We start from the raw sequence: 13,734 nt of genomic DNA on the forward strand, positions 1-13,734 counted from the left end.
TTATGATGTGAAAGAGGAGTAGGGAAGGAAGGGTTTTCTAAATTCCCTCTTTCAAAGAAAACAAGTCCTTGAAAATTTAATTTTTCTGTCATCACAAAAGGCAAAATTATGCATTTTAATCCTGTGTGAAATTCACGTGTACTAGTTCAGTGATTCTCAACCAGGGGCAGTCTGACGCCAGGGGATGTTTATTTGGCAATGTCTGTGCATTCGTTGTCTAGGGCTGCCATAGCAAAGCACCAGAGACTGGGTGGTTTAAATAATTGATTTTCTCATGTTTCTGGAGGCTAGCAGCCCAAGACCAAGGTCTCAGCAGGTTGGTTTCTTCTAGGTCTCCCCCCTTGGCTTGTTGATGGCCAGCCTCTCGCCATGTCTTCACGTGGTCCTCCCTCTGCACCTTTCTCCTCCGAATTTCCTCTTTTATAATCACACCAGTAATCATAATAGGCCCCACCCTAATGACCTCATTTTTACTCAATTACTTCTTTAAAGACCCTCTCTCCAAACACAATCGCATAGGACTCCAGCATAAGAACTTAGCGGGGGTGGGGAGAATATAATTTAGCCCACGGCAGTCTAGCTCTAGGTTGTCACGAGTAGGGGAAGGAGGCTCCTGGCATCTGGTGAGCAGAGCCAGGGGTGCTACTGAGAATCCTACAGTGCACAGGACAGCCCTCCATTGCAAAGAACCATCAAGCCCCAAACATCAGAAGTGTTAGGGTTGAGACACCCTGTTCTAGTTCCAAAGCCAGTTGCTTGATTTTTTTAAGCATAAAGAAAAACAACATATTCCTCAAGTGAACATTAGTATAGTGAGTTAAGTACAGTCTTAGGACTCTGCAGGTATCCATGTTCAAATGTCTCATACGGGGACAGATTTGTGGGGCATGAAAGAGCTTGGTAACCTGTAAAGTCCTAGACAAACAAATGGAGTTATTGTTAAAGAAAAAAAAGGAAGCACAATATAAAATATATTAGCCCCTTTATTCTCCAGGGAAATATTGAAGCTAATTCCAGAGGGACTGGGAAGGGAGCAGGAATGAAGGCAGAGAGGTCACTAGCATTAAGAGGACCCCATTGCCATTTCTTGACCTCCCCTCCCAGGTAAGTGGGAAGCCCAGGGTTCTGACTGGAATTCTGGAATCTGAGGACAGAAAAGAGTTGGGGTAGGGGCTGTAGATGATGGACCTAAGAAGGACCCAAAGATGGTGTCCACAGGGGAAGTGCAAGCAGAGTAGGTGGAGCAGAGAGGTCTGAGAGGTGCTGGCCAAGAGGTAGAAGTGGCCAGAGATGCCACCAATGCATGAGCAGGTTCAGAAGAGCCAACAGCAGGCTTTCCCTGAGCTACCTCCTTACGCGCGTGGGACTTCGTAAGAGTGAAAAAGGTCCAGCAAATATGGCGGCCAAAAATGGACATTAGAACTTGGATTCTAGGAGACAGTGTGGCTGCAGAGAGCTGACTGCACAAGCTCTGGGGTCGGATGGACCAGGTTTAGACACTGCTGTGCCACTTACTGCTGGGGTCATTTTGGCAAAGCTAGAGTTCTGTGTGCCTCTGTTTCTTCATCTATAAAATGAGTTGCTAGAGAGAGAGATAAATCTTGGTTATTTGGGACAGAGAAATGTTACTGTTATTCCAGAAACATTTCAGAGATTACCATCAGTAGGGCTGTTGCCCGTTTAGAAGCGGGTGGGGATGAATGATTAAGATGATGTAAAAAATACATAAATCTGAGGTTTCCAGCTGGGTTGCTTGAGAGAACAGTGATGCATTATTACGTCAAGGTGAGGAAACACAAGAGGAAAACCTGGTTTGGGGAAAAGAGAGAAAACAATGAGTCCAATTTGAATATGTTGGGTTTTAGGAGACTGGTCGATTAACCACATGGAGAAGTTCAAAAATAGAGCTGTTAGAAATAAAGGTCTGTAGCACAGGTGTAGAGGTGGTTCACAGAGCAGAGAGGAGCAGAAGAGACAGAACCTGAGTGTGTTCCTAGAGTCTTAAGCTTTTCTGATGATTTTTGACAATTGTGCCGTCCTTTAGAACTTATAAAACTCTATACTATGTTGGCGGGGTTGAGGGGTGGGAATTGGTTTCAAATTGATTGAAAACTTTTGGAATATCTAGAACCATTACACTGAAGGGACAAAGACCTATGTGTTTGATGATAATGATGATGATTTTGGTTCTTAAATCTGCTTTCCCGCATCATTGCTGACCTTGTTCAGTCTGCCTCCCACGGGTAATTGGCTACTTCGGATTTCCAAACCAAACCAAACAAACAAACAGACAGACAAAAAACCCAACAAGATTGCCCAAATAAATAACACTTCCCTTCTGATTGGGACCTTTTCCTCTGAGAAATATACATAAACACTCGTGACTGGCTTTGTGGGCTCCTGATTCTGACTATCCAAAAACGGTTTGATTTGTCATTGCAGATTTTTTTCTTTGTACAGTTGTTTTTGTTCTGCTTTGTTGTCTGCTTGCTTATTTCTCTGTTTGGGGTGTGTTGAGAGTCAATGAGGTTTTTAGGTAAGAGATCTCCCCACAACAATGGTATCTGTCTCTTCTCTTGTTATTGACAGAGCTTTGAGGCTCTGTCTTTTCAAAGCTTCCATTTAAAAATTATTATTAACAAAGCAAAGGGACCAGTAGAACATAAGCCTACTGTCTCTAAACATCTTTTTAGTTTTCCTGTAACTTTAGCCAAGTTTTTTTCAAAATAACCATAAACATCAATAAGCTAACATTCCTCTACTCTTGTTACATCTGTACAGGTAAGGGTTTTAATTTGTAGAAACATAAAAGAGATTCTATGTTATTATAATAATGACAGCAAATATGTAGTGCTTATAAAGTGCCAGGTACTGCCTTGAGCGTTTTACATCTATTAGCTCAATTATTTCTCACAAAAATTCTGTAAAGCAGATACTGTTACTGTGTCCACTTCACAGATTAGGTAACTGAGGCACAGAGGCGTTAAATAACTTGCTCAAGGCGACTCAGCTCCAATACAGCAAAGCCAGGACATGAGCTAAGGCAGAAGAGCTCCAGAATACATGTTCTTAACTATTACACTGTCAACTACCTCAAAGAACAACTTTGAAACCTCAGAAAGAACAATACTATTCAAAGAGAAGTAAGGAGATTATTAGCTTTTTCTTTACATATCAATGTATAGGTTCACTTGTTACAACTAGTGAGTTTTACTTTTAATTTGAAGGTCATCAAATAAAATATTCTTCTGGCAGTTCACAAAAAAAGGGTATCCTGATGGTCAAAAGTCATATGAAGGGGAGATGGTATAGCTCAAGTGGTAGAGTGCATGCTTAGCATGCACGAGGTCCTGGGCTCAATCCCCAGTACCTCCTCTAAAAATAAATAAATAAACTTAGTTACCTCCCCCCAAAAAATTTTTTTAAATTAAATTTTTTTTCACTTTAAAAGTCATATGAAAAGATATTCAACCCTCTTACACACGAGGGAAAAGCAAATGAAAACCACAGTGAGATACCATTGTACATACATTTAGCCAAAGTGACTCAGATTTAAAACAAAATAATACCAAGTTTGGTGATAACAAATGGAAACAATTGTATATGAAAGAAACAACTGGAATTCTTGTACACTATTGGTAGGAGTATGAATCAATGTGACCACTTCAGGAAATTATCTGGCAGGATCTGTTAAAGCTGAATGTGCACACACACCAAGACCCAGCCATTTCACTCCTAGATATATACCCAACAGACAGGCACTCATACATGTCCAACAAAAGGCATATTTAAGAATGTTCATAGCACCGTCACACTCATAACAGCCACAAACTGAAAAGAACCCAAATGTTCATCAATAGTTCAGTGGATAAATAAATTGTAGGATAACAATAAAATGAGACACTATTGCACTGAGAAGGAATTAACTATTGCTACAGGCGACACATGATTAAATCTCATAAATGAGTGAACGAAAAAACATGAGAAGCTACGTTCTGTACTTCTAAGTGAAAGAAGCCAATCTGAAAAGGCTGCGTATTGTATGCTTCTAACTATGACATTCTGGAAAGTGCAAAACTATGGAGACAGTAAAAAGATCAGTGATCGTGGGAGCAGGGGGTGGAGGGAAGAATAGAGGAAGCACAGAAGATTTTTAGGGCAGGGGAAATACTCTGTATGATACTGAAGTGGTGGATACCTGTCGCTATACAATTGTCCAAACCCATAGAATGTACAACACTGAGAGTGAACCCTAACGTAAACTACAGACTTTGGGTGATGATATGTGTCAACAGATTCATCAGCTGTGACAAATGTACCCCTCTGGTGGGGGATATTGATAATGGGGGTAAGCTGTACATGTGTTTTGGGGGAAGGGGGTATATCTCTGCATCTTCCTCTCAATTTTGCTATGAACCTAAAAATGCTCTAAAAATATATAATCTTTTTTAAAAAAAATACACTGTATGATTCCATTTATAAAAAGATCAAAATCAAGCAAAATTAATATAAAGTGTTAGAAGTCAGCAGACTGGTTCCTTTTGGGGGAGTAGTGGGTGGAAGGAAACTTGATTTGTGCTGGTTTACAGGGGTGTGTTCACATTGTGAAAACTCAGTGGGCTGGACAGTTAGGATTTATTCCTTTCCCACATAAATTATACTTCAGTAAAAAGTATTTTTCAAAGAAACATTGTTTTGGAGTTAAAAACAATAACATGAGAAAAGTATCTGGACGTAACATCATTCATACAATCATAAAATGCTACCCAAGCCTGCACCTTGCCTTTTGAAGTTCACAGGAGGGCTTATTCTAAAAACATATTTTAAAAGTGATCAATTAAAAAGTACTGGAATGGCTCCAACCTGGACCCACTGTTAACAAAGGTTTCTGGCAAAAAAAAAAAAAAAGCTAAATTCTACTGGAACTCCCAAGACAAATTTAACCTGATTGTACTCAGAAGAAACAGGAACTGCATGGTGCTGCTCGAGAAGAAAATACTTGTCTTCAGCTGTGGCAGGGATTAAAGAACCACTTGTTGTTTTATTTGTTTACTAGTCACACTGTAAGGAATGGCCTCTTTTTTTCCACGGGTTCATGTGTCACATCCCAAACACAGACAGTAAGGCTGGATGTTAAGATGCTGGACTAGGTACCTACTGCCGTCATCCCTCCCATAGCAAATTCATAGAAATGATACAAAAGATTTTTTTTTTTTTTTGCATGAGAAGTAGAAAAGGGAAGGAAAAAAGAAGAGGAAGAAAAAGAAGAAGGAGGAAGAACAGGAGGGAAGATGGAGAGGAGCAGAAGGGTAGAAAGAAAGGAGGGGGAGGGGAGCAGAAGCATCAGCATAAAGGTACCTGAGCTGCAGGTGGAAGGGGACTTTCAGCGGCTGAGACTCTTTGAGGAATCCCTGGGGCGGAAAACAAATAGGGTCGACTAAAAAGAGAAATCACAACCCTAACTGTGAGCAACAATACCACTGTGGAAAGTGGGCACAACACAAAATGGGTTTTGTTCCCAAAAGTGTTTTATACCAGAAGGACTACATATCTCCCACTTAAGAGTTATGTGGCCATCTGATGAGAAACACTGTTTTTTTTTAATGGATTGGGTAAGATCAACTGCTTATAGGATGGAGGCAGTAGAGGAGGGTTCAATTCAGCATTCGCTGAGTATCTTCTAAATGGGAAGACTCTCCTAGACACTAGAAGTCCTATGGTTAAAAAACGGCCACTGATCGTGAGGAATGCAGCCTACTGCAGGAGACAGACGCACAAACTTTTCATTTCAATATGATGTCATTAAATGTGCAGGGTAATACAGCAGGACAGAGAGAAAATCACTTACACTGACCTTAGAGTTGAGAGAAGGCTTCCTGGAGGAGATGACACCCCCCCCCCCAACCTGAGTCTTGAAGGAGGAATGGAACCAACGTGCCAGAGCGACAAAGGGTTGATGTGCTTGTATGCAGCACTAACAAATGTGGATTTCATTTGGAAGGTGATGGAGAGTAACTGGAAAGTTTTAAGTAGGGTGGCTAATTCTGCATTTTGGGGTGGTTCACCCTAGTTGCCATTTGGAGGGTGGACCTCAAAGGATAAGACTGGAAGCAGGCAGCCACGGAATTGAGAGGCACTTTCAAAGGGGACTGGGTCAGAGATAGTGAGGACAGAGTTAGGAGAGAGAAAAGGGATAGGTAGAGAGGATTAAAAAAAAAGAAGAAGAAAAGAAAACTTGAGTAGTATCCAAGATTTGGGCCTTTTTGACAGGAAGATGGTGGTGGTGACATTAAGTAGAAACTGGCCCTACAGAAAAAGAAATAAGTTTGGCGTAGAAAATAATTATTTCCATTTTGGACATGGTGCATTCCTGCAAAAATGCTCAGTGGACATATCCAGAAGGAAATTAGACATATGATTCTGAAGGAGACAGATTAAGATTTAGGAATATGGCTTTGGAGGGTTATGGGCATCTAAGTGATACTTAACCCATGAGAGTAAGTTATAATCTCTAAGAAGCGAGGCTAGAGATTGCAGAACACTAGACCAAGGGTTGGGCTCCAGAGAACACTGCCATTTAAGAGGGAGACAGAAGAAAATCCCACAAAGAGTCTATAAAGTAGAAAGCTGGGAAGTATGGAAAGAATCTTGAGAGAATGATGACTTGGAAACTATAGAGTATAGAATTTCCAGCAAGAAAAAGTCCAGTGCAGGAGAGAGGTCCAGTGAATCATTTGTTCATTAGATTTGACTACATGGAGGTCATTGTTTTTATAGCAAGAGCAGTTCCACTGGCTGCAGGGATGGAAGCCTGTCGTGGTTTGCAAAGGGAACAGGAAGTGGAGACTACAAACAACCCCAAAGGGAATGAGAAAGAGAGGACAGCAGGTGAAGGAAGACATGAGATGGAAAGATCTGATTTTTTGTTCTAGTTGTGGAAAAGACTATATTTATACATTGAAAGGGAAGAGAAAGAGGTTGAAGATACAGGAAATAGAAGGAATTGTTCATGAAATAATGTGTTGTAGCATCCTGCGCAAGGGATGGAACCCACAAGAAGAACAAAGTACGGGAATCATAAGCCAGAGATAAAAGAGAACAAGAGCTTGGCTAATTTCATGTTTGGTCTAAAGAATCTCGTTATTTCCACAAAGTGAGAGGGAAGGTGTCCATGATGGGAATAGTTGCTGATTAGGAGTTTTGAGGCAGGCGGTTAAAGGTTGGCAACGGTCCCTGTGGGAGTAAATTCAACCATAACAAATAACAGGATTGTGCAGCAGCGTTGAGAACCCACAAAGAGACCATGAATTTATAGGAACTAATCTGCACATTTGTGAGTTTTTCTTTCCTAGTAGCACTCAGTACACTGAGATCGTAACGGAGGAGAGGAATTATGGTGTTCTCCCAGGCCTGGGGTTTGGCCAGCAGAGTAAAGCAAAGGGCAGTTGAGGGTGGTGGGGAGAAGGCGATCTGGGAGATCACTATGTGATCTTGGGCTAAGGCAAGGCTCTGATGCTGGAAGCATCAAAGAACTAGAGACTGAAATAGAGAACAACTAAGCGGGAGAGATAAGAGGTTGTGTCTGAAACACAGGGGTCTGTCTGTTAAGCACAGGAGTAGTAATCTGGAAATAAAGAGGATAATGGATGCCAGGGAAAGAGAATCACATGTGTAAAGACAGATGCAAAGAGGAACAGAAGGAATTTTGGTGTAACGGGAACACACGTTGCATAGAGGAAGGAGGCATAAGATCAAGGTGGGAACATGCTCTAGGCCAGATTGGGAAGAGCCTGAGCAGGTGTGGACATTGGTTCCTCTCCAATGAGAAACCAGAGGAGTTCCCAGATGGGGAGGTCCAAGATGGCTGTGAGTGTGCGGGTCATGCCCGGCGGTGCAAGGGCTCCTCCTCCACCAGGGCTGAACTCCAAGCCAAGCTCTCTTTGCCAAGCCACTCACCTTGCTCTGCAGCTGCTTCAGCAGGAGGAAGATAATCTTTACTTTACCACCCTCCCCTCCCAGAATGGAAGCGCTTCTCCAAATCAGCCATCTGAGGGGATGCCTTTCTTATTGGCTAGCAGTGGCTCTGAGTGGCGTGACAGGATCGGATGGACTTTTCAAGGTGACCTCCCTGATCGCAGATGACCTAGAACGAGGAGGCACAGTCAGCAGGACAACAGAACTATCAGCACAGCAAGGACCCAACCAAAGGTAGCAGCCGAGAAGAAAGAAGAGGAGCCAGTTCCAGAAAAAAGCTTGTGGCAGAATTAACACTGGGCACCTTAGGGGCGTAGGGACAGCAGGAAAGGGAAAAGTTGAAGATGTCTTGGATTCATTCTCCACTGTGTTCCTAGACCTGACCACAATTAATGCTCAGTTAATATTTGTCAACTGAAGAAAAAATAATAGAGTTGCAAGCAACAAAAACACTTTCAAGGGAAAGATACTGTCTGCTTGGATGAAACTCTCTACCCAGAGGAAAGAGTAGCTTCAATGATGTTAAGCCTCCTACGTATTGCGTGAGTTGTAGACCCTCTGAGCACCCATCTAGAAACTTAAAACGAGTCACTCCTATGCAGTGGTTCTCAGCCTTAGTTGAACATTCAAATAATCTGAGAGGCTTTTTAAAATCCCAGTGCCCGATAAAAAAATATTTTTTAAAAATCCCAATGCCCACACTGAACCAGTTGACTCAGAAACTCTGGGGATGGGACCCAGCCATCAATATTTTTTAAAGCTACTGGGGTAATTCCAATATATAGTCAACTGCTCCCATGGAACTTTGCAAATTCTATTCCAGATTCCTAGATGTGGTCATTAACACAGCATAGACAAGAGCTGGGTTGGAGACAGGGCAGAATGGTTTAACGTATTTGACCATCTTGTCACAATGAATCCTCCATTTCTCATGAACTCTTTCTACCTAGTGACCAGTTCTTCAAAATTAATTCTAACATCTTGGCAAAAGATGAAAAAAGTTAAAGAAATTCATTACATTGCTTCACTGATTTTAGGAAACTTGAACCATGGGCCAAATATAGTACAAAATAGGGACTTAAAAAAATAGTTTAAAAAGTAAAGAAGGCACAGATTTGGAAATTATTTTAAGACCCTTTCGATGAGGTTAGACATGTTCAGACGTAGTCAGAAAGACTAAATACTATAGAGGGGAAAAAAGAAAAGTTTAAAAATAATTTAAGTGTAAGAATGAGGATATTTTTGTACAAAGTGGAAAGTGTGTTGGAAAAAGGAAAACAGGAAAAAAAAAAAAACCTAGGGCAGGAAGAGATCTAGGTTTCAGCCTAGGGGATTTTCCCACTGAATTCTGCACTGTGATGTGGAGACCACTCACCTCCGTGAGCCTCATTTTCTTCCTTTATAAGTGAGCCTCCTCACCCTGGTGAGTGCCAGCCCCTTCTAGCAGCCAAACATTCTCATTCCATCATGTTTAACTCAAAACTGAACACGCTGAAAGTAATTTAACCTCACCCTTCTTGACACAAAGGAGAGCAGAGCATTGCTAACCAAAAAAGGTAGTCCGAGGACCTGCCCCAGGCTGGGATTGTTTTTAACTAATCCACAACAGATAAGGGTTTGAGAGTAAAGGTTTAGAAACTTTCACGGGAATTGAATAATCTCTGTTGAATCACAAGACAAAATATTGAGGTTTGTATTTTGTATATCTTTGTGTTTTTATTTCACTTCTCTAGTATTTTAATTTCATTATATTTTATGAAAATATAAGTCCACAGCAAACTAGAATCTTTTGGAGGGGGGGTTGTCAAAAGCAAACATCTATTAGAATCTTCTTTGATTGGTCTTTTACCACGGACAGTTCAGGAAGCTCTGAGCTAGAGGACCACTGTTACATTTGAACATCAATGCAAAAGGTGCACGTAGAAAAAGCGAATGCAGACAAATTAATTTCTACCTTACCCACTTTGAGTTTGCATTTCAAAGCCTATTTCATTTTACTTCAGATTGTTGCTGTTAAAAGTTGTTTCCTGCTATAGGTTTATCTGCATTGTTAGCAGCTCTTCGAAAGAAAGCAGCCTGTATTAGAAGTCAAATGGTAAAGGGTTGGTTTAGCAATACAATCGTCCTCGGTGTCCATGGGGGATTGGCCCCAAGAGTCTCCACAGATACCAAAATCTGAAGATGCTCAAGTCCCTTACGGAAAATGACATAGTTTGATAAATAGCACTCGGAATCCGCGGGTGCAGAACCCGCGGATGCAGAAACCCACAAATGCATAGAGTCGACTGTAGGAGCTATTTTCTCAGGCAAACCACAATGTCAGGTATCCTGGAGAAGTTACTAACTCCTGCTGGAAAAGGGAAGTACTCTCCTTTTCAAGAAGAAAGTAAGTCACTCCCTCCTGATTGGAAACAGCTAATCATGGGGTATGAAACTAGGCAGGTAGAGACACCCTTGTTGAAACAGAGGAAGTCTGCACAGGGGGGTTAATTTTCCCGAGATTGTGCAGCTAGTGAGAGGCGGTGAGGACAGGATTCAAACCCGAGACACCATACTGTGTGACAAGCCTGCACGCTTTCTGCTGCTCTACCATAAAAATGCTCCAGGGGGACCCTGAGAGTGAATGCTTAGATAATGCTTCCCTTCCAGGGGCCTGAAATAGGGTTATAAATATCAAAATAACGTGGAGTGCTTATGAATCTCCTTAATAGGTAAATTCCCTTGTTCTATTTAGAGCTTTCCTCACATGGACAAGATCAACATTTGTCCCAAACTGATTTGCACATCACTCGGGGACATACGGGAGGAGAGGAATGTCAGTGCTGTCCACACCGGCTGTCTTGAGCCGGGTTTGATCTAAGTTACCAGTAAAGACGCTCCGAAAGCAAACCACCCAATACTCTTAGGCAATCAGTGGGCTATCAGCTAAAACTAAGTGACTGTCCCTGAGAAACAGCAAGTCTTTGCAGAGATTATACACACTGTAAGGGATCCAGAAACTATTGATTAGTTTAATACATGCCTGTTCAGTGAACTAAACAGCCTTGCTACTTCCGATAAACATCTACACGGGGAACTGAAATTGTTCATCAATTATTGAGCTCTCTAATGTAAACAATGCCAGAAAAAAAAATCAGATTTTTAATATATGGACAATGCACGTTTTTTTCAGTCTATATTTTTGGCATCATTTAGTTTTAGCTTAAGAATATAGCCTTGTACTCTGCTATATCATTGTTCGTGAACATATTAAAATTAATAATTCTGAGGATTTTTGCCATCCTCTAAAACATTCAGCAAAACATTTTTTCCTCCCTTGTACATACTAGGGACCTTTTAAAGGCACCAAGTGAATGATCCCTCAATTCTTGGCATCGCTGATTAAAAGTTAATATTTGATACAGGTACCAAGCTATTAATACTGAAACGTTCTGGTTAGGTACAATGGGTGTGGCCACTTCATAACAGGCATAAATTAGATTTTTTTTTAAAAAAACTCCTGGGTGATATGGGCATAGGTGGTCAAAAGACACAGATTTCCAGTTATAAGAAAAATAAATCCTGGGGATGTACTGTACAGCGTAGTGACTATAGATACAATACCACATTGCATATTTGAAAGTTGCTAAGAGAGAAAAAACTTAAAAACTCTCATCATAAGGAAAAATTTTTGTTAACTGTGTCATGATATATGTTAACTAAACTTACTGTGCTAATCATTTCACAATATCTACCTATGTCATTATGTTGTACGTCTAAAACTAATACAATGTTATATGTCAGTTAAATCAGTTTTTAAAATAATACGTAAAAAGAAGCTCATTGTCTTGTCTCAAGGTACATTTTAAGCACATAGACCTGGTCTGAGATTATAATGGCACGAGTTCTGAATCTTCAGGTTTGCAGTGAGTCATTTTTTAAGTCAACCTTCAGCTGACTGTTAAGAAAGGTCTTGGAAGGTCGTGAATGGAGTCTAACAGTTGGTCTTTGGGCCTCCGAGATACAGATGGCATCTATAGTGATGCTGTAGGATCAGGTGGGAAACAGTAAAGAAATAGAAAAGTAAAAACAGAATAAAATCTAATGGCACGGAGTTTCGCTTAAAACAAAAATTGATTGAATTCTGCCCAAAGTGGCTTGTTGTTTCCTGTGCCAGGAACTACTGTGCGAACCCAGCAGGAAGTGTGTTACAGAAGAGGATCACATTACACCCTTGTTTTATGGTTCATTTCACGTATTTAATGCAATCTGAGAACCTGCAAAAGGAACATGTTCGAAGGAGGGCATAGGCTTTTTGTCTGGTTTTGTTTTTTGTTTTTTTTTTTTTAAGTTTCTTTGAATCAAAACATTTGTTTTAACAAGGGACTTATAGTCCCAGAGAAACAGGACTTCCAGGGCTGCGTGGTGAAGACATTTCTCTTTGTCACAATATTTAGAGCAGGACCCGAGGTTGAGCTGTGTCTAGGGTTGAGTTATGTCTGTTCCCTTTGCTGTCCTACTCAGGACATTTCACACATGAAGAATTACAGCCATGCCCAGGAATGGTCTAAATCATTCTGAATTCCATATAAGCTCCTCCCAGGGTCTCTGATTTGATTGAGAGCCCATGATGCTGGGGGCAGCGGGGGTGTGGGAAGAAAGGAATATATTAAAGATGCAAACGAGCAATGTGTTTGTCAAACAAAAGACTGAGTTCTTTCGTCAGTATGGCTTGAAAATGTGTGAACTGAACAACTGGGTTTCCTTGTGGTGGCAAATGTCGCCCCTCACGTGCTGTCTGTTTTCCTCTCCAGAGACCTCAGTATGAACAACATCAGTCAGCTGGCCCCGAATCCTCTGCACGGTCTCCGTTTCCTAGAGGAGTTGTAAGTATCACCGGTGACGTGATGCGTCCAGTCAACGCTGGACACGTTCTTGTATCTGTCTCATACTTACTTATGGGAACCAGATAAAACAAGGCAGGGAAGCTGTCAGCACCAACAATTTTGGCACATGAGGAAACACTTAGTTGGGAGGGGAGAAGAAAGGATAGCTTATGATTCTGGAAATCAACTTATAAAAGAGTTTACCATGAGGCTACGACGTTCTAAGGTGAGACGGAGCCAAACAAATTAAAATTTTAAAACAAAGCCTGTTTAAAAGAGCTGGATGGCTCTTTGGAAATAGTTAAGCAGCAGGATATTAAACGTTTGAATACTGGTTCATGTTTATTAAAATAGCAAGTAAAGCTATAATCAAAACCAAAAACTGCCGCTTAGTCCGGCTTGTCACAGGGAGAATTGAGTCCACATTTCGCAGCACCAAAACTTCTTGTCCTAATCACTTTTAATTACTATTTTCCGACTTTTAAATTTAGCTTCCCTGAAGGCTTGAACAGCAAAACGTGAAATCTACAGAGGACTTAAAACTGGTCTCTCCCAAACTCAGTGTAAAAAAAAAAATCAATTTTTTTTAAAGGAGGAAGCTAAAATTAGCTAATGATACACAGAAGAATCTTGATTAAGTCTGGTAATCACTTTCTAGAAGATGAAAAAGAACTCTATAAACCAAAATCTGCATTTAAAAATTCATTTGATCTTCCCCTTTTGAGGGACGGGACCAGGGAGGGATGCACCGTCCTCGTCCTCATGAAGAGAGTTTGGCACCATCCGCTAAATAAATCCTCTGACTGTTGATTAAAGGAATTGTTTAGGCAATGACCTCTTTTGAAAATACTTCCTAGAGTCAGGGTCCAATTTGGGGAGTAATTTAAATTGTCGA

General features: G+C 41.0%; 1 protein-coding gene across 1 annotated transcript in view; it reads left to right on the top strand.

Moving 5' to 3' along the window:
• The window catches only part of LGR5 (leucine rich repeat containing G protein-coupled receptor 5), a 110,498-nt gene that overhangs the window by 41,366 nt on the left and 55,398 nt on the right, over window positions 1-13,734 (top strand). Inside the window, exon 2 of the mRNA XM_031463122.2 lies at window positions 12,768-12,839. Coding sequence (XP_031318982.2) covers window positions 12,768-12,839 — 72 coding nt within the window. The remainder of the gene's footprint in view (window positions 1-12,767; window positions 12,840-13,734) is intronic.

This window comes from Camelus dromedarius, chromosome 11 (assembly GCF_036321535.1).
Source record: "Camelus dromedarius isolate mCamDro1 chromosome 11, mCamDro1.pat, whole genome shotgun sequence".
In the NCBI taxonomy this organism is placed as follows: Eukaryota; Metazoa; Chordata; class Mammalia; order Artiodactyla; family Camelidae; genus Camelus; species Camelus dromedarius.